This window comes from Coregonus lavaretus (assembly GCF_964263955.1).
Source record: "Coregonus lavaretus genome assembly, chromosome: 8".
NCBI classification, from domain to species: domain Eukaryota; kingdom Metazoa; phylum Chordata; class Actinopteri; order Salmoniformes; family Salmonidae; genus Coregonus; species Coregonus lavaretus.
The window spans coordinates 16,936,954-16,963,301 of NC_139995.1; the positions used below are offsets into that span (position 1 = coordinate 16,936,954).

The window sequence follows — 26,348 nt, forward strand, 5'->3', positions numbered from 1 at the left end:
GGGCTAACTGGGCCGTCTGCTGCTCCAACCCCCATAACTAACCCTCAACTCCCCTAACCAAACCCCATGTAAGGGGTGCAGGCTGCAACTCTTGGACACTTCTCCTTGACAGGGTAGCAGACAAATGGGTAGGGGATGCTGATAAAGCAATCAATGTATCCTGCCTCATTCCTCCATCCCTAAAAACAGAAAACACTCACACAATGGGCCAAACACTGCCATTCCCCTCACACAACCTCCCTCCCACAGTTCAGGAAGATAAGCGCTGAGGTGGCACTGTGCTGTAGAGGCCAGGCCCAAAGTGAAGCAGCAGCAGGAGGCTAGTGGCTGGTGGGAGGAAGAGCCCCATCACAATGGCCTTGTCACATTCTGTCTGCTCTTCCTGTCCTTCACAGGACGAGGAGAAACAATAATGCTGTCCTACACTGTGACCCCACACAGGTGTACAAATAGGACATTTACATTTAGGGGTTATCATATGGGGTCACATTAGGTCACCATCCTGTTTCTTCTGGGTTGTAAATCAACTGCAGACGTGAGGATACACCTGAAAAGTTAGAGGGAGAGAGATATGTACCGTTATCTTCCAACGGTCTTCCAAAGCACTGCACGTTGTCTCCCAAATTACCCTCATTCTCTTACTCAGTTAAAACCCATGTCTCTTCTTACTTTCCTTCAGTGGTGGAAAAGGTACTTAATTGTCATACTTGAGTAAAATTAAAAGTAAATGCTATACATCAAATTCCTTATATTAAACAAAACAGATGCCAGATTATTATTTTAAAAAATACATGGACAGAAGGGCACACTCCAACACTCAGACATCTTTTAAAACGGAGTATTTGTGTTTAGTGAGTTCGTCAGATTCGAGGCAGCATGGATGAAAACGTGTTATATTGATAGGTGCGTGAATTGGGCTATAATTCTGTCCTGTCTGAGCATTCTAAATGCAACGAGTACTTTTTGGTGTCAGGGAAAATGTATGGAAGTAAAAATTGCATATTCTCTTTAGGAATATAGTGGATTAAAAGTAAAAGTTGTCAAAAATATACATATTAAGGAAAGTAAAGATACCCTAAAAAAAACTACTTAAGTAGTACTTTAAAGTATTTTTACTTAAGTACTTTACACCAGTGCTTTCCTCTTGATTCAATGTGCTTTTCTTTCTACAAGGTATTTTTTTATAGTGTATAGAGGTAAAGCAATTGCTGTATTTTCCGTAAATAAAACAGTAAATTGTTCTCATTTGGCATTTTTTATGTCAAAAGCAGAGGATATGGACATCTTCCACTCAGCAGAGTGCCAAGTATCCCCTAGTTTACCCTTCCTGTACTCTGGGACTTTCTGAGTTTCCAACCTACAGCATAGCACAAGACCTATGAAAGGATAGAATTTAGATAGACCACAAATTTCCTTGAATAATGTTGAGATAGGCAAAAAACCCATTTGAAGTTTATCTTTGTGTCCATTTCTGCTTTGGTTTGGCAAGGTAGTTTCATTTAAGATGTTATCTATAGTGTCAGTAAAATCATAACGATATTCATAAGGTTAAATGTGGTTCATCGTGGAAATGAAATGTCCCTCTTCATCAAAGCTCCACGCCAATTCACATAGAGCTGACTGATTCAGCAGAGATAGGGTTATTGAAATGCGGACAATTGCTCTGAGAGTGAAATATGATTACTGATAATTATTAACTTCTGACGACAGGATATTGTCGCATTAGAATCTCAGCGTTATTTAGCGTTATTCACTTCAATTGAATCAATTTAAGTGCCAGAGTTTGATGGTGCCTTTGATATTCCCCAAACTCACGCACCGCATATGAAGTCTTTATCAAATAATTGCCTCCACGTTTCCATGGTCGAATTTTGCCTATAGGCTACTTTGAAACAAGGTAAGACATGTCTCATAATATGAAATAAAACATTCAGGTTTCAAACAATTAAGTATGTTTTCAAAATGCATACTGCCTCCAGCTCAGATTGTAAAGTGTTGGGTGAAGCTTGTTGCCTGCACTTGAATGGTGAATGGGAGGCATGCTTCAATTACCAGTTGAGAAATAAAAATAGTAGCTATTTTTAATCGTGCACGAAAACTGTTTTTAACAAACGATTGCATTTAGAATTGTTTGCGCAATGGATGGGCTTATAAAAACACGTTTTACTCTAGCAGCAACCAGCTGAGGAGCTGCAGGAGAAATCCCGCTCAAAATAGGCTCTGTATACTGTGTGCGTGCAGTGGTGTAAAGTACTTAAGTAAAAATACTTTAAAGTACAACTTAAGTAGTTTTGGGGTGTATCTGTACTTTACTTTACTATTTATATTTTTGACAACTTTTACTTTTAGTTCACTACATTCCTAAAGAATATAATGTACTTTTTACACCATACATCTTCCCTGACACCCAAAAGTACTCTTTACATTTTGAATGGTTAGCAGCAAATGGTCCAATTCACCACTTATCAAGAGAACATCCCTGGTCGTCCCTATTGCCTCTGATCTGGTGGACTCACTAAACACAAATGCTTAATTTGGAAATTATGTCTGAGTGTTGGAGTGTGCCCCTGGCTATTCGAAAAAATATAAATAATAATCATTTTTAAAAATACATTTGTGCAGTCTGGTTTGCTTAATATAAGCAATTTTAAATGATTTATACTTTTACTTTTGATAAAGTATATTTTTGCAATTACATTTACTTTTGATACTTAAGTATATTTAAAACCAAATACTTTTAGACTTTTACTCAAGTAGTATTTTACTGGGTGACTTTCACTTTTACTTGAGTCATTTTCTATTAAGGTATTTTTACTTTTACTCAAGTATGACAATTGGGTACTTTTTTCACCACTGTGCGCGTGTGATAGTTGTGTTGGATAAATAAGATACATGATGACTAACGAAAATACATACAGGACAATTTAAATCCACTAAATTATACAAATTAACCTATAGACTGATAAGCATGATGGTCAAATATATTTCCATCGACTGGTACTTCCATCAATGAATAAAAAGCGTTATTTTGCAATGGGATTTTTTTTCTCCCGGTCATTTTGGCCAGCAACATTTTAATTTATCGTCTTTCATTTTATGGGGGGGGCCGAAAGCCGGCAATTGCAATAAATGTGGCTAGACACATACTGTATATGCATGTGATTCATGGGTTCACAGGGCATAGTAATTCATAGTCACACATTGTATTTCCAGTGAGTGGAACCTCATGGAAGAGTGTTTTAAAGTGATGGCAGGGGTCACGACCCTGGGCTCAGTGAAACATGGATGAGCCTCTTTCTGCCCATTCTTCTCTGTGTGTTTGGTCTCTGCATCTCTCCTCCTCTCCTGCTGAACACAGAACACAGGCTCATTTGGATTATGTGCACTGTGCGGTAATGCCACTTTACCCCAGGACAATCCCTGTTTCCTGATTCCTCTCAGGCCGGGGGAGATAACCCTGACACTGAGCTAATCCCAGATTATACTGGAGCATGGCCGGCCACTGCTGACCACTGCTGACCTTTCACCTCTCGGCCTCAGAGCTGATGCTGGAGCATGCTCATCAAAGCAGGTTGACCAGAGACACACGCCACGTCATCTCTCTAAGCAGTAAAATGCACTGAAGTGGATTTCAAGCTATGAATGCCTACAACACAGATACAACACAGGAGTGTGTCTGCAATAATCATCTTAACTTTGGTTTCAAACCTCCAGAGAAAGAGATTGGGGAGGACTCGATCCAGAATGCACCTGATTAACAGAAGGCTGTGGTGTAGACACACTGACTGGGCTCGCAGTCGGATGGGGAAGATGTGGGGTAGGGACGTTTGGGATAGGAGTAGGGTTGAGATTTGTCACTGTTGAAAAGGAGATTGTTCATAAAGCACATGACCACTGAGAGAGAGATTTTTTTTTTGCAGATGCGTGTGATTAGTTCAAGTTTACCAAGGGAGGATCTCCTTCTCCTTCTCTTTCTCCTCACTCTTCCTATTGTACCCTTTCTTAAGCTGTTTCTCTGTTCGAGAGAGTGCTTGGACAGTGCTTGGGCAAACAAAGCAATTCCTTCCCATTTCTGCTTGTTTCGAGAGAAAAAAACTGTTCGAATTACATTTTGCCTCCCCCTACCTTCTGAACAAGATGAAACATTAAAAGAGGAGAGAGCCTCTTCTTCACACTATAAGGAACGACTCCCTTAGAAATCCATCATCTCCTCCCATCCATGTTGTTAACCTGACACTGAAGTAGTGCACAGCTGTCTGCGGCTGCCACATTTAGGATGGTGATAGAGACAAACGTATGCCTCTCCCCATACACCTCCCCACCCTGTCTCCTCTCTCCCCCACCCTGTCTCCTCTCTCCCCCAGCCTGTCTCCTCTCTCCCCCAGCCTGTCCATCAGTAGTGTGGGGCTGGCTGGCAGCAGGAGAGGAGAGGGCTTAGGCGACAGGAATCAGAGGCCCCAGTGATAAGGGCCATCACTCCGCATGAGAGCCCATCAGAGCTGACAGTGAATACAAATTGGGGCCATTAGCTGGAGGGGAGCAGACATGAGTGGGTCCTAATTATAGAGTGGGTGAGTCCCAGGGTTGGGGGTGATAATGAGGTGGCGATGGTGGTAAACAGAGATGTGTCAGAGGCATAGAGGGACATCACAGCACAACCTCTAAACTCTGTGGGGTCAGAGCTATACACTAATGATCTTCATCTGGTAATGCATATGCATGTGACACACACACTCACACACCATGGTTTGAGACATTCTTAAGCAGTTCCGGGTTCACACCTTTTTAATAATATTAAGGGAGCTCTATGCATTATTGTGGGCCAGCGGCAAGATAGGATGATATAGTACCAGTCAAAAGATTGGACACAACTACTCATTCAATTAACTTTTAACAAGGCACACCTGTTAATTGAAATGCATTCCAGGTGACTACCTCATGAATCTGGTTGAGAGAATGCCAAGAGTGTGCAAAGCTGTCATCAAGGCAAAGGGTGGCTACTTTGAAGAATCTCAAATATAACATATATTTTGATTTGTTTAACACTTTTTTGGTTACTACATGATTCCATATGTGTTATTTCATAGTTTTGATGTCTTCACTATTATTCTACAATGTAAAAAATTGTACAAATAAAGAAAAACCCTGGAATGAGTAGGTGTGTCCAAAACTTTTGACTGGTACTGTGTTACCCTGTGAAGTTGCAAAATCAAAGATGCCTGAGGATTCGCTTTAGCATGGCTTTCTTGCTAAATATACAGGTATGTTTCCTGCATTATACGCTACAAATGAAGAAGAGTATTGGTATTCACATAGGCTACTAATTAAATTAAATTGCAAAGGTTTTGGTTCTAGGTCTAAATGTAACAGACAGCAGTTAGGTAACACACACAGCACAGGACACAGGCATACTGTCATGTCTCTATTTGTTTGCTTCCCCAGCAACAAGGTGCTGTCTCTGCACTTAGATACTAAAATACAGTGTGCAGGGAAGCGTGACCACGCCACTGAGAGACAAAAACGCAAGGTTACCACCCCCTCTCCTTGGGGCTCTAAGGTATCACCAAGGAAGTCTGATCATATCTCCTCCTTTGAACTTTGAAGCAAGCCTTGTTCTTTTATCTTTGTTATTTGGTGATTCATATTTGCTGTCGGATCTTACACTGCCAGCCACTCTGACCCTGTCCATTATGCTTTACCCCTCAGTGGTGTTCTAGAAGTACTAGCTAAGTAAGCAGCAGCTGCTGTATTTCCATCTTCCATGCTCTTATTATCATTCCTTGTCATTTAAGCAGCACAGCTACTCATGCCAGTGGCGATCAGTGCTGTTTTAGAGTAGGGAGGACAATTTATTTTAATGAGCATGGTCTTATTTCTATTACATCATATTGGATGACTGTCATTCATATTCCATTCAATGTAACATCGATAGGTTTAGGCTACTACATGATACTCAAATTTTCCCTATATCCATCATGAGGTTGATAGAACCTAGCCTACAAATGAAAGTTTATAACAAGTCGAGAGACAAATTGGAGTAATCAAAGTGACAGACAGTGACACATTCGATTCCGCCTTGCACACTCTTGCCTGCATCTAGCTGATCTAGGGTGTAATCATTAGTCCAAACCGTTGCAAATTAGAGTTTCTATTGTACAAATTCAGACAGGTTTATCCCCGTTTCGTTCCGTTTTCTTCTGTTTAAGAAACGTTTCTCAACAGAATCGGCAGAATGAATACACCCCTAGTAAACCCGCTACAGTCACGCAGTACAATGTACAGCAAGCAGTTCAGCAGTTACACCGGCGGGCCCCGGTGGCAATAAATTAATATAACCGAAAGCTTACCTTGTCTTGGAAGAGTTCCAGCACAGATAAAACGATGAGCCAGATATTTCACCGGATGTATAAGTGTGAAGCATACGGTTGGCGTTTCCACTCACTACCAAATATTGTGATGAGAGGACTTCCAGTAGCCGGCAGTGTGAGAAGATGGAGCAAGATGGATTTTGGCTGACATTATGCATATTTTCTCATCAATGAAACATTTGATTGCAATACAGTTTTCTGTTCCCAAAATTAGAATCTGTTTTGTAGATTTTACCCTTTGCCAAAGTAAAAAAAAAAAAAGCATTGTTTAGAAAGAGTGGAAGGGCGAATTGACTTATTGCAAACTCTCACTTCACAGAGTAGGCGTTCCCTAATGGAAATATGCAAATACATGCTAGAACGCTAGCTCTTGATTGGCTCTGCCCCGCTTCTTGCTTGTTCTGCCCACTATGACTCATTTGTTCACATTGGAAAAGACAGACTTTGGTCTATCTTGGGTTAAGTGGATTGGATTGCCTTAGCCAGCTAGCTAACATTCTTCTCTGTTTAAGTAGGCTAAGTTAGCTAGCTGCATTAGCTAGCTAAGTAAGTGAAAGTGAAAAATAATACAACAAAATATAGCTAGCTCTCTCTCTTGTCTCTCTCTCTCTCTGCTGCTTCTCCTTCATTTTTGAATAAATTCATTTGTTCAAAACTGTTCAACTATTGTCTTTCTTTCTCTTTGAGTCAATTACTCACCACATGTTATGCAATGCAGTGCTAGCTATGCTTTCAGTACTAGATTCATGCTCTGATTCTTTGATTGTGTGGACAACATGTCAGTTCATTCTGCAAGAGCTCTGATAGGTTGGAGGACGTTGTCATAATTACTGTGTAAGTCTATGGAAGGGGGTGAGAACCATGAGCCTCCTAGGTTTTGTATTGATGTCAATGTACCTAGATAGGATGGAAAATAGATGTCCTCTGGCTACACCATGGTGCTACCCAGAGAGTTCTATTGAAGCTACTGTAGACCTTCACTACAAAATATTGGGCTTTAATCAGTTATTTGTTGACATGTGAATATATTTAGTATCGTTATTTTTTATTTAAAAAGGATAACTTTTTTTATGTTTCCCTTCCTCCTCTGAGGAGCCTCCACTGACTCATACTCTCTACAGTACCAACCTCCAACAATCACACAGGCATTCTTTTTACATTGTGTCACCTCTCCTCTGGCTTTGATGCGTGCAGCCAACACAAAGCCAAATAACTCCTGTTAATGTTTGACATGAAGAGAAGTCGTGTTGAAAGGAGCTGTTAAAGGCAAATCAAAGACCCTGTAGGCTCTGGGCTGCTGATTAGAAGAGGCTCCCCTGTTGCACATGTGTGCCAACTGGGACTGAGGGGATGTCAGTGGTGGTGTCAGGCTTAATCTTCTTCCACTGGACTGGAGATCCACATCAGAGGAGCACCTAGCTGGGTTAAAGGTCTAATGCAGGGTACTGTGTGTGTAATATATATATATATATATATATATATATATATATATATATATATATATATGTATGTGTGTGTGTGTGTATATGAATTTTATATGTACTGTTGAAGTCGGAAGTTTACATACACTTAGGTTAGAGTCATTAAAACTCGTTTTTCAACCACTCCACACATTTCTTGTTAACAAACTATAATAATAATAATAATAATATGCCATTTAGCAGACGCTTTTATCCAAAGCGACTTACAGTCGTGTGTGCATACATTTTTGTGTATGGGTGGTCCCGGGGATCGAACCCACTACCTTGGCATTACAAGCGCCGTGCTCTACCAGCTGAGCTACAGAGGACCACTATAGTTTTGGCAAGTCGGTTAGGACATCTATTTTGTGCATGACACAAGTCATTTTTCCAACAATTGTTTACAGACAGATTATTTCACTTTTAATTCACTGTATCACAATTCCAGTGGGCCAGAAGTTTACATACACTAAGTTGACTGTGCCTTTAAACAGCTTGGAAATGTCATGGCTTTAGAAGCTTCTGATAGGCTAATTGACATCATTTGAGTCAATTGGAGGTGTACCTGTGGATGTATTTCAAGGCCTACCATCAAACTCAGTGCCTCTTTGCTTGACATCATGGGAAAATCAAAATAAATCAGCCAAGACCTCAGAAAAAAAATTGTAGACCTCCACAAGTCTAGTTCATCCTTGGGAGCAATTTCCAAACGCCTGAAGGTACCACGTTCATCTGTACAAACAAAAGTATGCAAGTATAAACACCATGGGACCACGCAGCCATCATAGCGCTCAGGAAGGAGATGTGTTCTGTCTCCTAGAGATTAACGTACTTTGGTGCGAAAAGTGCAAATCAATCCCAGAACAACAACAAAGGACCTTGTGAAGATGCTGGAGGAAACAGGTACAAAAGTATCTATATCCACAGTAAAACAAGTCCTATATCGACAGGTGTATGTAAACTTCCGACTTCAACTGTATGTATAATGAGGTTTGTACTGCTGTGGAGGGGGACACATCCAGACACATGCAGTTCATGTCACCTGTCAGACCGCTCAGTGACAGACAGTCACACCATGTAGTCCTTGTCTACCCACAACAGGAAGTAGTGATTTAACAACTAATTGACCAACGTCGGTTCAATTGCTTGAATTCCATTTAGTTTGGGTGTTTTGTGAGCCCAACGCGCCGTTTCTTTATAGAGAAATCAAATCAATCACGAGAGAAATTAAGTCAAGAACTATGTGGGGTGCTGGGCTGAAGGGAGTAGTAGTTTTCATTAAGCATATATTCAACCTAGTTCAGCGCAGAGACATGGTAAATAACTACAATTACCATAATCCATTGCGCCTGTTGTTTGCGGCTCGGACAGAGATAGGAACACTTTTACGCCTGCTACGTTAGGTTACATAGACACAGACTGCATAGACTGCATGAGGGAGGAATGTACACAACACAACGACGAGAGGAATATAGACAGTTTGTGAATATACATGCCTTATCTACTTTGAATAACTAGTACAATTATTTAGTCAGACAGCTCTGCAGCATACTTAGTCAGGCTAGCCTAGCTAAATAGGATGACTAAAGACAGTACAATGTGGGGAGCACAGAGATAACTTTAGATGGTTTGGCTGGCTGGCTGCTCCTGCCTGAACAGAGATGAGATGATGATTTATAAAAAATAATGAAGTCATCAAATAAAAAAACGAAAACTAAATATTTTATTAATTCATAGTAATTTCCTATTTTTCTATTGATGTCTATCGAATGTGGACCTGACAGAGACTATGGAATATTTGTAATGTTTTGGCTATTTAATGTTCCCTATTGGCTTTGGAATTTCCATTACAAAGCTCTAAAATAATTGTAATGTCATTATTTCATAATGCATTTAGTGTTTAAAAAAATGATTGAAACCAAAATCGAAAACCGTCATAATTGTTTAAATAATTGAACCGAAACCAAACCGACCTCAAAAATAACTATTTGCTCAGCACTAACAGGAAGTCACTGTGAGAAAGTGAACAACCGGTCTGAGACATGCAGGTATCTGGAGATAGATCTGGAGAGGCCTCCTTGTAGCTCAGTTGGTAGAGCTTGGTGTTTGCAACGCCAGGGTTGTGGGTTTGATTCCCACGGGGGGCCAGTATGAAAATGTATGAACTCACTAACTGTAAGTTGCTTTGGATAAGAGCGTCTGCTAAATGACTCTTATGTATAGACCATATCTGTGTAACTAAACTATGCTGGCTTCCCCACGTTTCTGGTTATGGTGGCATCTTACCCTGGTAGGATGAGGTCACATACTCCGATTACCCTCTTAGAGTAACACTGTGGTGTGTTGCAGAGGGTGTACCAGTTAACTTTCTCATCACATGTAGTTTTACTGCTTTGTCCTGACACTTGATAGTGAGGTGCAAATTCATTCACGCCCAACTGCTAAATATCACACTGCATTTCCAGAGTCAAACACAAGCTGGCCCATTAAAAGCTGATTACTTCTTCCTGAAAAACTCTGATTACATACAAATCTCTCACATTATTTTAGTGGCTATGGTGATTAGATACATCTATCACTAGATTATAAATCAACCAAAACACTGCATGCAGAATTTTCTCATATTTGTCTGCAAACTAGTTGTAGCATGTTTACAGTAGAATCGTGAAGGAGAACCTTCTTGGCAGTATTAAGCTGCCACATCATGTTTTTCTCTTACAGTTTGGACTAGACAGGGACAGAATGGCACAGTGAATGGTTATAGCTTGGATCTCCAGATAGCAGAGCCTGAGTGCCGAGGCCATTCCCAGGTCCATCATACCCCTGGCAGGCCTAACCAACAACTGACATTCACTCTGCCTGAGAACAAATGAGCCTTTCTTATGTGTACAGGGCTACAGGCAGCAGACACTTCCTAATTATTACAGGGAGAGAAGAATAACACAAACATTAATGAGAATGTCTGACTTAGACTTCCATAAGGTAATGGATGACGGGTAAATCATTTAAACCTGTGGCACCATTGCCTGGTTGACACATTACGGCACCTCGTAAAAAGTTGTCAGAACTGCCAACATGGCAGCCCATTCTGCCCTTCTTATTAGTGTTAGGTTTTTCCTTAGGTCCTAAATCTATAGGGTTTGAGATCCCGTCCACTGGTGTTGAAATGGAGTGGGCGTAAAGAAGTAGTGTTGACCACTCTGCCATTTTTCTTCACTACATTGACAGCTTTTAAAATATTAGACCCTGTTTTCTGACATGCACTTCCTTTCATGTGAGTGAGCATGCCACTTCTCCCGCCCCCTCTTAAACACCCTAATTATCACTCCTGCTACTCCAGTGTGTGTGAACTCACACACCTCACCTAGCTCCAAGGAGCTGAAAACTGCCTCAGGATGCTAGTAGTAGTAGTACATGCATGTGTTAGTGTATCCAAATCGCATTGTTTGTTTTTCAATAAATATGTCCCAGTGAATGAATATGGTTTAACAGGATAGACTGATGGCACTGCGTGTATTCTTGTCTTAAAACTCACTACAATTCCACTAAGGAGAGACTGTCATATTTAAAAGGGAAACCACAGAATCTAAATGGCTCAGGTGGTATAAAACCAGATATTTTTGCAATCCCTGCCCCTAGCCTCAATCTGGCAGATTCATGCCCCCCAACTCTGTTTCCCTCCACTCCTCCACGCTCCCCTTCCTCCAGGCCTCCGCAGAGACACAGGCAGTCTACAAGCAGTGACATCCTCTGCTCTGTCTTTCTTTGGCAGGGCCCACACTTTTAATATACCCAATTCGAAACCAGAGAAATACAGTATGTATCCGGGTGGAATACCCACATCAAGCTCATGTAGCTAAATGTGAGCTGCACGGTCAGGTGCCAGGAGTATTTTTTCCCCGTGTTATGTTTTCCATTATTCAATAATTCGCCTTATTCATCTTGTAGTTTTGCCAGAAAAGTAAATATACTCTTAAATCATGGTAGATGCAGTAATCTTTCCTTAATGAGAGGAAGTGCTCATGTTTCTAAGCCCACCACAAAACATGATTCATTAATACAGTCTACATTAAAAATCTACAATTTCTGCTTCCTTTAGTTATTTGAGTGGATTGTGCATCATATACAGTGAGGGAAAAATTATTTGATCCCCTGCTGATTTTGTAGGTTTGCCCACTGACAAAGACATGATCAGTCTATAATTTTAATGGTAGGTTTATTTGAACAGTGAGAGCCAGAATAACAACAACAAAATCCAGAAAAACGCATGTCAAAGATGTTATAAATTGGTTTGTATTTTAATGAGGGAAATAAGTATTTGACCACTCTGCAAAACATGACTTAGTACTTGGTGGCAAAACCCTTGTTGGCAACCACAGAGGTCAGACGTTTCTTGTAGTTGGCCACCAGGTTTGCACACATCTCAGGAGGGATTTTGTTCCACTCCTCTTTGCAGATCTTCTCCAAGTCATTAAGGTTTAGAGCAGGGGTGTCAAACTCATTTTAGCTCAGGGGCCACATGGAGGAAAATCTATTCCCAAGTGGGCCGGACCGGAAAAATCATGGTGTATATATAACTTAAAAACAACAACTTCAGATTGTTTTCTTTGTTTTAATACGATCAACATACAACATAAAGCTGGAGCCTGAGGACAGTGTGTCCAAAATAGTACAAGCACAACATCACTATTAATTATAAAACACGTCAAGTTTATTTGAAAATTCTAAAGAAAAAGAACACACAAACACACAATGCCTCAGTGATTAACAGAACTGTTTCACAGATCACAGAACTATATCAGGGTGTCATTTCTCAGGCAGAAATGTAGATAAAAATAATGAAATCCTGTTCCCCAAACAAGTGCAAGAACCACAGAGTCAAGAATACGTTAAATATACAAATAAAATAAAAACAACTAAAAACAATAGCACATCAACATAAAAACATATAAACATAAAGCTGGAGCCTGAGGACAGTGTCCAAAAGCACAACATCACTATTAATCATAAAACACCTCAAGTTATTTGAAAGTTCTGAGGACAAAGAACACACAAACACACAATGCCTCAGTGATTAACAGAACTGTTTCACAGATCACAGAACTATATCAGGGTGTCATTTCTCAGGCAGAAATGTAGATAAAAATAATGAAATCCTGTTCCCCAAACAAGTGCAAGAACCACAGAGTCAAGAATAGGTTAAATATACAAATAAAATAAAATCAATTAAAAACAATAGCACATCAACATAAAAACATATAAACATAAAGCTGGAGCCTGAGGACAGTGTCCAAAAGCACAACATCACTATTAATCATAAAACACCTCAAGTTATTTGAAAGTTCTGAGGACAAAGAACACACAAACACACAATGCCTCAGTGATTAACAGAACTGTTTCACAGATCACAGAACTATATCAGGGTGTCATTTCTCAGGCAGAAATGTAGATAAAAATAATGAAATCCTGTTCCCCAAACAAGTGCAAGAACCACAGAGTCAAGAATAGGTTAAATATACAAATAAAATAAAATCAATTAAAAACAATAGCACATCAACATAAAAACATATAAACATAAAGCTGGAGCCTGAGGACAGTGTCCAAAAGCACAACATCACTATTAATCATAAAACACCTCAAGTTATTTGAAAGTTCTGAGGACAAAGAACACACAAACACACAATGCCTCAGTGATTCACAGAAGTATATCACAGATCACAGAACTATATCAGGGTGTCATTTCTCAGGCAGAAATGTAGATAAAAATAATGAAATCCTGTTCCCCAAACAAGTGCAAGAACCACAGAGTCAAGAATAGGTTAAATATACAAATAAAATAAAATCAATTAAAAACAATAGCACATCAACATAAAAACATATAAACATAAAGCTGGAGCCTGAGGACAGTGTCCAAAAGCACAACATCACTATTAATCATAAAACACCTCAAGTTATTTGAAAGTTCTGAGGACAAAGAACACACAAACACACAATGCCTCAGTGATTCACAGAAGTATATCACAGATCACAGAACTATATCAGGGTGTCATTTCTCAGGCAGAAATGTAGATAAAAATAATGAAATCCTGTTCCCCAAACAAGTGCAAGAACCACAGAGTCAAGAATAGGTTAAATATACAAATGAAATCAATTAAAAACAATAGCACATCAACATAAAAACATAAACATAAATCTGAAAGCGTTGCTCAAACTCCCGTAACAGTCCCGTTATTTTATCTTTGAACCGCTTCATGTCTGCCACATGTTGGGTCGCGCACAAATTTTTCAGACAGGGGATGTGAGCTGCATCACCACCGGCAAGTTGCGTCTCCCACAATGACAGCTTCAACTTGAAAGAACGTATGCTGTCATAATACTGCGTGACAACTTTGTTGCGCCCTTGCAGCTGTTTGTTCAAGTTATTCAGGTGCTCTGTAACATCCACCATAAATGCAAGGTCCTGCATCCATTCTGCGGAATGAAATTCTAACACTGGTTTGCCCTTTTCTTCCATGAACTGTTCAATTTCTTCTCGTAAATCAAAGAAACGCCTCAGCACAGCACCTCGGCTTAACCATCTTACCTCAGTGTGGTATGGCAGGCCATAGATGTGGTCTTTCTCTCTGAGAAGGCTGTCAAACTGACGGTGATTCAGGCTTCTGGATCGGATGAAATTAACAGTTTGGATGACCACCTTCATGACGTTATCCATCTTTAATGACTTGCAACACAAAGCCTCCTGGTGCAAAATACAGTGAAAAGTCAAAAAATCACGTCCTTCATTTGCAGATTGCACTTTCTCTCTGAACTTTGTCACAACGCCTGCTTTTTTCCCGATCATTGAGGGCGCACCATCTGTAGCCAGGCTGACAGCGCGGGACCAGTCCACTCCGACCCTGTCCAGCGCGCCGACGAGTGCGGTAAAAATATCAGCTGCTGTCGTTGTATCTGTCATCGGCACCAACTCCACGAACTCCTCGGTGACGGTCAATGTGTCATCAACTCCGCGGATGAAAATGGCCAGTTGTGCAACATCTGTAATGTCCGTGCTTTCATCAATTGCAACCGAAAACGCAATAAATGACTTTACTTTTTGCTTCAACTGGCTGTCCAAATCCACTGAAAGATCGGAAATCCTGTCTGCAACAGTCTGCAACTGTGTTTCTTGTCAGGCTGATATTTGCAAAAGCCTGCCGCTTTTCAGGGCACACAATCTCCGCTGCCTTCATCATGCATGTTTTTACAAATTCACCCTCACTAAATGGTTTTGAAGCCACTGCGATTTCATTAGCAATGAGGTAGCTAGCTTTCACTGCAGCGTCACTGATGTCTCGGCTGTGAGTAAACACAGACTGCTGTTTCTTCAGACCCGCCAACAGTTCATTCACCTTCTCTCATCTCCGCTGTCCTTGAAAGTTGTCATATTTGTCGGCATGAAGACTCACATAGTGGCAACGAAGGTTATATTCTTTCAGCACTGCAACATGCTCTGAACACACCAAACATACAGCTTTCCCATTCAATTCCGTGAATAAATAGGATGACCATTTTTCTTGGAACACTCTGCACTCTGCGTCCACCTTTCTCTTTTTTGACAGAGACATATTGGGGCAATGAGGGTGCCAAAGCACATAATGTTAAAAGTAGAAGCCGTAATAAATATCGCGGGCAAAACAAAGTAGCTCATTGGCTGCAGGTGCTTGACCTACTTGCTCTGCCCCGGTATAAACAGTTTGCTTGCTTAACACAATTGCTATTGCGCCATCCAGTGGACGCAATTGGAACAGCAGTTTCTTTTATTGAAAAATTGCAGCGCATTTTAATACTTTACCAAAAAAAAAATATATATATATTTTTTTTTTAAATATATATATATATATTTTTTAATCATCTCGCGGGCCGGATTAAACCCGTTTGCGGGCCTGATCTGGCCCGCGGGCCGTACGTTTGACACCCCTGGTTTAGAGGCTGACGTTTGGCAACTCGAACCTTCAGCTCCCGCCACAGATTTTCTATGGGATTAAGGTCTGGAGACTGGCTAGGCCACTCAAGGACCTTAATGTGCTTCTTCTTGAGCCACTCCTTTGTTGCCTTGGCCGTGTGTTTTGGGTCATTGTCATGCTGGAATACCCATCCACGACCCATTTTCAATACCCTGGCTGAGGGAAGTAGGTTCTCACCCAAGATTTGACGGTACATGGCCCCGTCCATCGTCCCTTTGATGTGGTGAAGTTGTCCTGTCCCCTTAGCAGAAAAACACCCCCAAAGCATAATGGGACCTTGCGGGCGCTGCAGGATTTCAGTCCTTCACGGCGTAGTGTGTTACCAATTCCTTTCTTGGTGACTATGGTCCCAGCTGCCTTGAGATCATTGACAAGATCCTCCCGTGTAGTTCTGGGCTGATTCCTCACCGTTCTCATGATCATTGCAACTCCACGAGGTGAGATCTTGCATGGAGCCCCAGGCCGAGGGAGATTGACAGTTCTTTTGTGTTTCTTCCATTTGCGAATAATGGCACCAACTGTTGTCACCTTCTCACCAAGCTGCTTGGCGATGGTCTTGTAGCCCATTCCAGCCTTGTGTAGGTCTACAATCTTGTCCCTGACATCCTTGGAGAGCTCTTTGGTCTTGGCCATGGTGGAGAGTTTGGAATCTGATTGATTGCTTCTGTGGACAAGTGTCTTTTATACACGTCGTTTTAGAGAATTTGGCAGTATTTCCAACCGGTCTCACAACTGCAGACCACGTGTAACCACACCATCCCAGATTAGGGCCTAATGAATTTATTTCAATTGACTGATTTCCTTATATGAACTGTAAGTCCTTATATGAAATTGTTGCATGTTGCGTTTATATATATGTCAGTATATTATATGACAGCTTTAACCTATATAAAAATACAACCACTTCAAATGGAGATGCCAGTTTCGCCAGGGGATCTCAAGAATATATGCCATTGAACTCATAAATAAAAATAAAAAAGTAAACTAGGCCCACAGGCAATTAATTGAAGATGGGGAGATACAGGTAACTGTCAAAATAAAGGAAACACCAACATAAAGTGTCTTAATAGGGCATTGGGCCACCACGAGCGGCCAGGACAGCTTTAATGTGCCTTTGCATGGATTCTACAAGTGTCTGGAACTCTATTGGATGTATGCGATAACATTCTTCCATGAGAAAGTCCATAATTTGTTGATGGTGGTAGAAAATCTCAGGCACCGCTCCAGAATCTCCCATAAGTGTTCAATTTGGGTGAGAACTGGTGACTGACACACACACACACACACACACACACACACACACACACACACACACACACACACACACACACACACACACACACACACACACACACACACACACACACACACACACACACACACACACACACACACACACACACACACACACACACACACAGAGAGAGAGAGACACACACCCTTTAAACCCCCTATGCTCCTTAGAGACCCCTCTCTCTTATTTTGGCAGTTACCTGTATGTTGTAACATGTGTGCCTGCAGCCATGGGATCTCATCATCAGTGGCCAAGTATTCTCTCAGGAGGAATGACCCGGTTTGACTGTGGGGCTTCTGAGATCCGCCTTTGATTTCTGCCTCCCTCCTGTAGCCAGCAGAAACATGGCTTAGCAGGCTTTCTGGCACCTGCCTGTGTAGTCACAGAGGAAGTCCTTATGATTTACCCTGAACCATTAGAGATGGGGAATTAGAGTCTGTGGCCATTTCACAACATAGTGAAGTGCACATATGTTTAGAGGGAGCAACAGGTTAAAATGCATATGTCAATGTGTTATTTGTGACCTTGAGCTTGAGTTTGGGCTGTATGATAGCTGGCTGAGGAGTTGAGGACATGGGGCATCTGCCAGAGAAAAGGCTATTAAGAAACTGTGGATTTGGGCTTCATCTTACATGACTCCAAGCCACATCCACTAACATAACCTTTTCTGCTAATAGAATGGAGTGTTTAGTTATGGGAAGCCAGCACCATCTAGAGATATCCGGACAGGGGAAGAGGATTGTCCCTGCTCAGTAGACTAGAGAGAATGGACAGGACCGCCACCAACAACTTTACTGAGAATTCTCAGCTCAAGCTACAGTGGGATCACCTTCCTCTCTGTGCACCATTACTCCTGCGTGTGTGTTTGAGGGATCAGGAGTACACGGATCAGATTCCCTTACCAGCAACAAGCAGTCTAACTTTCTCCACTAATAGAGCCATTGCCATTCAACGGGGGGAATTGGTCCACCCCCGAAACAATGCCCCCCTCTGTCCTACAGGCCCCCCAGAGTGGGCTAAAACCTCACACGCAGTAATGGACTACTTTAAGAGTTGATCTGCCTCTAATAGATACACTCTTATGCTGCTCCAGGCCTCCAAATCTCCAAGTCTGTGTTGTGAAACTGCCATCCTGCCTTAATGCGGATGACACAGAGAGCTCAGAGGAGTTCAGGCTTGGAGCCTCTTCCTGTACTAAAGCTCCCCTGGCCCTGGTCTAATTCCTGCTGCTTCACTCCCTCTACTGTTGGGGATCATGCACCTGTCCTGTAATATAGAGAGAACAAGCACTTCTTGGAATAGGCCTTAGATTGGCTACACAGATGGAAGTATTGAATGAAGCAAGCAAAGCGTTTAAAAAATGTGGTATGAGGCACCCTGTTCCCTCTAAACCCGACCAAATCTCTCATTCTGCTTGTCAAATGGTATGACAGCGAATGAAGTAGCCTGGTCAAAAATCACCATCCGTCTTGATCATGCGCGTTTTCCCCTCTGTTGTGTGCCTTAGCTTGCTGATGGTGTCTCAGTGTTTGCCCAGTCCCTCTGCAGGCCTCCTGGGCTTGTTTCCACAGGTGGCCTGACCTCTGAGGCAGTGTGGCGTAGCTGAGCCCAGCCTGCCGCCATTATGAGCCCTGGATCAACATTTAATATGAGCACACTCCCCAGTGCTTCTGTCTGTCTGAGCAGAGGGTCAAGCAGGGGAGAGCAGGGGAGAGCAGGGTTGAACAGGGGAGAGGAGGGGAGAGCAGGGGATAATGTACAGTAGCTGGCAGGCTTTTCCTTCCAGATTTCCTCCTCTTTTTTTCTTGTGTATTTACCCCCGACGAGACACCAGGAAGTTCAATTTCTCTGACTGATACAACAAGAAGCCTATGTGGCATGTTGGGTTTACAATGAGCTCAATGCCAAATCCCAGGGAGAATGGCCTCTAATGCTGGTATAGAAACAGTAGATTCCTCTTAGTAATGCTTTAATTGCAGTGCTACAGGAGCATTAAGGAACCTAAAGAGAGATTTGGGACTCTCTGATCCATTATTTTACCAGAACAGATGAAATAGGATTTTCTACGCAGCCTGGTAAACATTTTATATGTGTTTAGAGAACTGCTTTTCACTGACAAAGGGAGGGAGGGAGTTATTATCTAAATATGCATATCTAATGTTATGGATGTTTAATGTGTAATGTTTTAGTTTTGGTGAAAAGAAACATATGACAAGATAGCTATAGATCTTTAAATAGGTCATATGTTTGGTGTGGCAGAGAGTGTTTGTCACCACCCTTTAGTGTGCATTATGACTCCATTATCCATCCATTATCAGAGCTTCGATTATATATGTTTTGGAGCTGGATACGGAGAGCTCTATAGGGTCTATTGTTGCCCTGTAGTGCTCTGACTCCCTCCTCACCTAACAGATGGTCACATTCAGCTACTCTCTGAAAACAAACATACGCTGAGGAGTTGCTGACAAGCTGGTTCAGAAAGGGCTTGAACTGGCCCCTGGTGTGTGTGTGTGTGTGTGTGTGTGTGTGTGTGTGTGTGTGTGTGTGTGTGTGTGTGTGTGTGTGTGTGTGTGTGTGTGTGTGTGTGTGTGTGTGTGTGTGTGTGTGTGTGTGTGTGTGTGTGTGTGTGTGTGTGTGTGTGTGTGTGTGTGTGTGTGTGTGTGTGTGTGTGTGTGTGTGTGTGTGTGTGTGTGTGTGTGTGTGTGCGTGCGTACATGTGCACGTACGTGCAAGCGTGTTTGTGCATGTGTGTTAAACTTCCTGTCCAGTAGCACATAGCCAGTGATATACAGAGGGGTGGAGTATGGGGACTCATCATTCATCCCAACTCTCAAACACAAATAATCACAGGGTGAGACCACATGTCGCAGCTCTTACGCATAGGGCCCCGACAGCTGTCAATCACACAGATGACCTATAAACAGATCCTTGGCAGACACACTTATTAAATCAAACTGTGCAAATATAGCAAATCTAATGCTATTAATCGTTGATTATTGACGTAACCCCGAGTTAAATTTAGATCCGGTATGGAAGACTGGTAATATCAGATTCCGTGGTAAGCATGTTGAGAAATGTCTGTGGATGGAGTTTATTTTAAGGTCCTGTGGTTTGATGGGGGACATGGGGATGGCTTTCGTCTTGTCTTGGTATTCAGACAACTTCCTGAGAGACAGTCAGACAGCCACATAGGAATGTATTTTTCACCATGTTCAAACAGAGGGGATTGAATGTAAACCAGCACACGCCTTCTTTGGCATTATGGAGGCATGTCTTATTCCCAGATTAGAGTGACCAGTTTAGAAACAGGTCCTGCATAAACATGGACATTAATAAACATATTTTTACCCTTATGCAATATCAGAATGATTGGTTATTTTGAACTATGCTGTGCTGGTTTTGACTTTGAAGCTGCGATACAACAGGACCATTTTATTTGAAGTTGATCCTCTGATTATGTGCAGGCACACCTTAGTTCTGATATACTGTATAGCATATAAACAGTAAAAGACTTGAATTAGACCTACACGCTTCCTATCTGTGATTCATCTACTGTTTTTTCCTCACCACAATTTAACCACTAAAATGAACATATATGAAGGATAGCTGTGGCATCGTGGAGATGTTGTCTCCTAAATTAGTTCAGTAGAAGCTTATTGAGTGAAACCTCAATGTTTGTCAAGCAGCAGTATATCATTGCCACCCTGCTAAGCCCTACCCTGTAGGGTCCCATTGATTTTTTGTCTTTGGTGGAGGGCCCAAGCAGCGGAGAGACGGCGGGCCTCTCAAACAGCACTGCCTTGTCTGTACATGGCTGCTGAACCGTGGAAAACGTATCAAACAAACACTCCAGTCTCACAGGGAAGGGTCTATAGGAAAGGTCCTTTTACTCTTGACATGGGAATGTCTGTCAACTGCATTCTTAATGTAGCCGGAGAAGACCCACTCAGACCTTCAGATGACCAGAGAAAAGCATCCTTGGCAGATGTCCATGCCGGTATTTAACAGAGATATGGAGGAAAGATGGTATTGAGATGGCAACACAATGGGACGCTCTCTAGCGCTTGTCACTGATCGACTATATTGGGTTTCAGTGTTGATGAAAAACCATCACATAACCCCACGTGGGTATGCAGAACAGGGGTGAAATGTGTTAGTTGAGCCTGCAAGTGTGTGTTAATCTGTTTGTGTACAGCAGCTGTCTGTCCCTAAAGGATATTTTGCTCTCTTATTCCCCCTCTCCTCTCTGCAGAGCTGAGGTCCACCAGCACTGCCCAGCAATTTGCCTACCTGCTCAACACGTCTGACTACCGTATCCTGCGTATGGACGAGGACCACGACCGCATGTACGTTGGCAGTAAGGACTACATCCTGTCCCTGGACCTGCATGACATCAACAAGGAGCCGCTCATTGTAAGACCTTACAGTCACTAACCCTCCCCTCTTCACCTTCCCTTACCTACTCTCACCTCACCTCTCCTCCCCTCACCTCTCCTCCCCCTTCTCCCCTCCCCTCTCCTATCCAGAGCTCTATGATCCCAGGTTGAGACTAAACCTTTACCTCAGCTCTCAAAAATGGCTCCCGAGGGTCATATGTCCCATTTCGCTGCCCCGTGTCTGACATTTTGATTAGCTCACCTCCAGTTTGTGTTGGACTGCGCTATTTTCTGGAGACAGGGGTTGTATAACACTGTGAAAACAAAATCTGGATATGACCATTCCAAGGGGGCTAATAGTACCCCATGGTAGGTTTAGCCCAACATCTATAAAATCCAGTGATGTTGAACGGGTTGTGCCATGTGTTGGGTAGCTATAAAATGACCCTTGTTCCCCCCTGCCTTCAGCTCCACTGGCCTGTCTCCCAGCAGAGGAAGACTGAGTGTGTTCTAAGTGGGAAGGACACCAATGTAAGTATTTCTGTTGACTATCGACTAATTCAGGATTTATGTTTCAGGTCAGGTGACTTGTGCCACCCGTAACATGTAGTAATGTATTTTCTGTATTTAGCGATCTATAAAGTATAGATATATTTTTAAATGTTTTACTCACTTCTATGTGTGTGCCTGTACTGCTAGGTGTATAGCCTAAGTATTTGTTTGGGTTCTTAGTTTAATGAATAAGGACTTACGAGAACCCAGTTTAGTGGCATACACCTATGGGGATTTCATTTGGCCCTGTAAAAGCCTGGTTCCTCTCTGTCTGGCCAAACAGACAGGGCAGGACTGGCACTCATAGGAGACCAACCAGTCTCACTCTTCCCCATCTGCCAGTGTAGGGTGTGGATAAATAGATTACTGTTATACTGGCATGTTAATATATTGACATTCCCATTGATGTTAAAGATATATGCCGCTTGTACTATGCTTTATGTTGTAGGGGCGGCAGGTAGCTTAGTGGTTAAGAGCGCAGTGCCAGTAACTGAAAGGTCGCTGGTTTTAATCCCCGAGCCGACTAGGTGAAAAATCTGTTGATGTGCCCTTGAGCAAGGCACTTAACCCTAATTGCTCCTGTAAGTCGCTCTGGATAAGAGCGTCTGCTGAATTACTTAAATGTACAATGTTGTATATGGATATTATCATACATGTTGATCATCCATTAATGTCTGCCTATGTTTGTCCCCATGCAGGGCGAGTGTGGGAACTTCATACGTCTGATTGAGCCATGGAACAGGACCCACCTGTATGTCTGTGGTACTGGGGCCTACAACCCCATCTGTACGTACGTCAACCGTGGACGCAAACCACAGGTTAGAGCTCCACACCTTATGGAATACATTGAGTCTGTGTTCACAAAATGAAGAGGTGAGGGAGACTACGGCTCTGTCTGTAAAATCATATACATGTTTTATTTATCACATGCTTTGTAAACAGCAGGTGTAGACTAACAGTGAAATGCTGACTTACGGGCCCTTTTCCAACAATGCAGAGTTAAAGATATAAAATGTAATACAACATTTAAATAGTGACACAAGGAATAAATACACAGTGAATAACAAATAACAATAACGAGTAAAAATAACATGGCTATATACGATTCGATGTGCAGAGGGACAAGGTAATTGAGGTAGCTATGTACATATAGGTGGGGTAAAGTGACTAGGCAACAGGATAGAAAACAGACAGTAGCAGCAGCGTATGTGGTGTGAAAGTGTGTGTGAGTGTGTGTGTGGCGTCAGTATGCATGTGTGAGCATGTTATGTGTGTGTGTGGGCGTATGTAGTGTGTGTGTGTGTTTGGTGTCAGTGTAAATGTGAGTGTGTGGGTAGAGTCTAGTGTGTGTGCATAGAGTCAGTGCAAGACAGTTAGTGCAAAAAAAGGGTCAATGCAGGTCGTCCAGGTAGCCATTTGGTTAGCTATTTAGCAGTCTTGTTTAGCAGTCTTATGGCTTGGGGGTAGAAGCTGTTAAGGGTCCTGTTGGTTCCAGACTTGGTATCGCTTGCCGTGCGGTAGCAGAGAGAACAGTCTATGGCTTGGGTGGCTGGAGTCTTTGAAAGTGTTTTGGGCCTTCCTCTGACACTGCCTGGTATAGAGGTCCTGGAAACAAGTTGGTATTACAGACCGGGCCAGGGATAGGTTTATAATGTCAGTGAAAACACTTGCCAGCTGGTCAGCGCATGCTCTGAGTATGTGTCCTGGTATTCCGTCTGGCCCCATGGCCTTGCGAATGTTAACCTGTTTAAAGGTCTTACTCACATCGGCTACAGAGAGCGAGATCACACAGTCATCCGGAACAGCTGGTGCTCTCATGCATGGTTCAGTGTTGTTTGCCTTGAAGCGAGCATAGAAGGTATTTAGCTCATCTGGTAGGCCCCCGTCGCTGGGCAGTTCACGGCTGTGTTTTCCTTTGTAATCTGTGATAGTTTGCAAGCCCTTCCACATCCGTCGAGCATCAGAGTAGTAGGATTCGATCTTAGTGCTGTACTGATTAAAACTGAGTTTAAATGTATTTGGCTAAGGTGTATGTAAAATTCCGACTTCAACTGTAGGCAAGGATACATTTTATTTTCATTACACAGAAAGTCAACCAAGTCTGTTTTTTTTTTTTACATCCATTGTGAATAACAACAGTTCCTCTCTCAATGTGAAACATCTTTCCAACACTCCCCCTCAATAACCACCAAGCCTTGATATGAAATAGAACATTGTCATGCTCTGATCCCATATCTCCACATAGTTTTGCAAACAGGCGTGCACCTGTGGATGGGTTTTGATGTAGTTTACAATTGAAGTTACATGCTGCAGTATATCTCCTAGTTCTGTGCTCAGCGCTTTTGCCGCCGGTTGCTCTCGGTGAATCAAACAATGCATCCATATGGCAGAGGGGGACACGTTCATAACTGGAGTGCAGAGGCCTGCCCACCGTCCCGCCATTGATGGAGCCACCATTCGATTCCATGGAATCTGTTTTTTGTCAATATAGCCATGCAGCACACTGAACATCCCCTGTGCCATCTAATGCTCGGGATTCGTGAGACAGAACTATACAGTGGGGAAAAAAAGTATTTAGTCAGCCACCAATTGTGCAAGTTCTCCCACTTAAAAAGATGAGAGAGGCCTGTAATTCTCGTCATAGGTACACGTCAACTATGACAGACAAAATGAGAAAAAAAAATCCAGAAAATCACATTGTAGGATTTTTAATGAATTTATTTGCAAATTATGGTGGAAAATAAGTATTTGGTCACCTACGAACAAGCAAGATTTCTGGCTCTCACAGACCTGTAACTTCTTCTTTAAGAGGCTCCTCTGTCCTCCACTCGTTACCTGTATTAATGGCACCTGTTTGAACTTGTTATCAGTATAAAAGACACCTGTCCACAACCTCAAACAGTCACACTCCAAACTCCACTATGGCCAAGACCAAAGAGCTGTCAAAGGACACCAGAAACAAAATTGTAGACCTGCACCAGGTTGAGAAGACTGAATCTGCAATAGGTAAGCAGCTTGGTTTGAAGAAATCAACTGTGGGAGCAATTATTAGGAAATGAAAGACATACAAGACCACTGATAATCTCCCTCGATCTGGGGCTCCACGCAAGATCTCACCTCGTGGGGTCAAAATGATCACAAGAACGGTGAGCAAAAATCCCAGAACCACACGGGGGGACCTAGTGAATGACCTGCAGAGAGCTGGGACCAAAGTAACAAAGCCTACCATCAGTAACACACTACGCCGCCAGGGACTCAAATCCTGCAGTGCCAGACGTGTCCCCCTGCTTAAGCCAGTACATGTCCAGGCCCGTCTGAAGTTTGCTAGAGTGCATTTGGATGATCCAGAAGAGGATTGGGAGAATGTCATATGGTCAGATGAAACCAAAATATAACTTTTTGGTAAAAACTCAACTCGTCGTGTTTGGAGGACAAAGAATGCTGAGTTGCATCCAAAGAACACCATACCTACTGTGAAGCATGGGGGTGGAAACATCATGCTTTGGGGCTGTTTTTCTGCAAAGGGACCAGGACGACTGATCCGTGTAAAGGAAAGAATGAATGGGGCCATGTATCGTGAGATTTTGAGTGAAAACCTCCTTCCATCAGCAAGGGCATTGAAGATGAAACGTGGCTGGGTCTTTCAGCATGACAATGATCCCAAACACACCGCCCGGGCAACGAAGGAGTGGCTTCGTAAGAAGCATTTCAAGGTCCTGGAGTGGCCTAGCCAGTCTCCAGATCTCAACCCCATAGAAAATCTTTGGAGGGAGTTGAAAGTCTGTGTTGCCCAGCGACAGCCCCAAAACATCACTGCTCTAGAGGAGATCTGCATGGAGGAATGGGCCAAAATACCAGCAACAGTGTGTGAAAACCTTGTGAAGACTTACAGAAAACGTTTGACATTTTAACATTTAACATTTTAGTCATTTAGCAGACGCTCTTATCCAGAGCGACTTACAGGAGCAATTAGGGTTAAGTGCCTTGCTCAAGGGCACATCGACAGATTTTTTCACCTAGTTGGCTCGGGGATTAGAACCAGCGACCTTTCGGTTACTGGCACAATGCTCTTAACCACTAAGCTACCTGTGTCATTGCCAACAAAGGGTATATAACAAAGTATTGAGAAACTTTTGTTATTGACCAAATACTTATTTTCCACCATAATTTGCAAATAAATTCATTAAAAATCCTACAATGTGATTTTCTGGAATTATTTTTCTCATTTTGTCTGTCATAGTTGACGTGTACCTATGATGAAAATTACAGGCCTCTCTCATCTTTTTAAGTGGGAG

The 26,348-nt window shown here is 42.3% G+C and overlaps 1 protein-coding gene across 1 annotated transcript in view; it reads left to right on the forward strand.

Annotated features, from left to right (window-relative positions):
• LOC311134202 (semaphorin-3F-like) overlaps nucleotides 1-26,348 on the forward strand; it is an 87,757-nt gene that overhangs the window by 33,689 nt on the left and 27,720 nt on the right. The window contains exons 3-5 of the mRNA XM_084167812.1: nucleotides 21,378-21,538; nucleotides 21,970-22,032; nucleotides 22,752-22,871. Coding sequence (XP_084023938.1) covers nucleotides 21,378-21,538; nucleotides 21,970-22,032; nucleotides 22,752-22,871 — 344 coding nt within the window. The remainder of the gene's footprint in view (nucleotides 1-21,377; nucleotides 21,539-21,969; nucleotides 22,033-22,751; nucleotides 22,872-26,348) is intronic.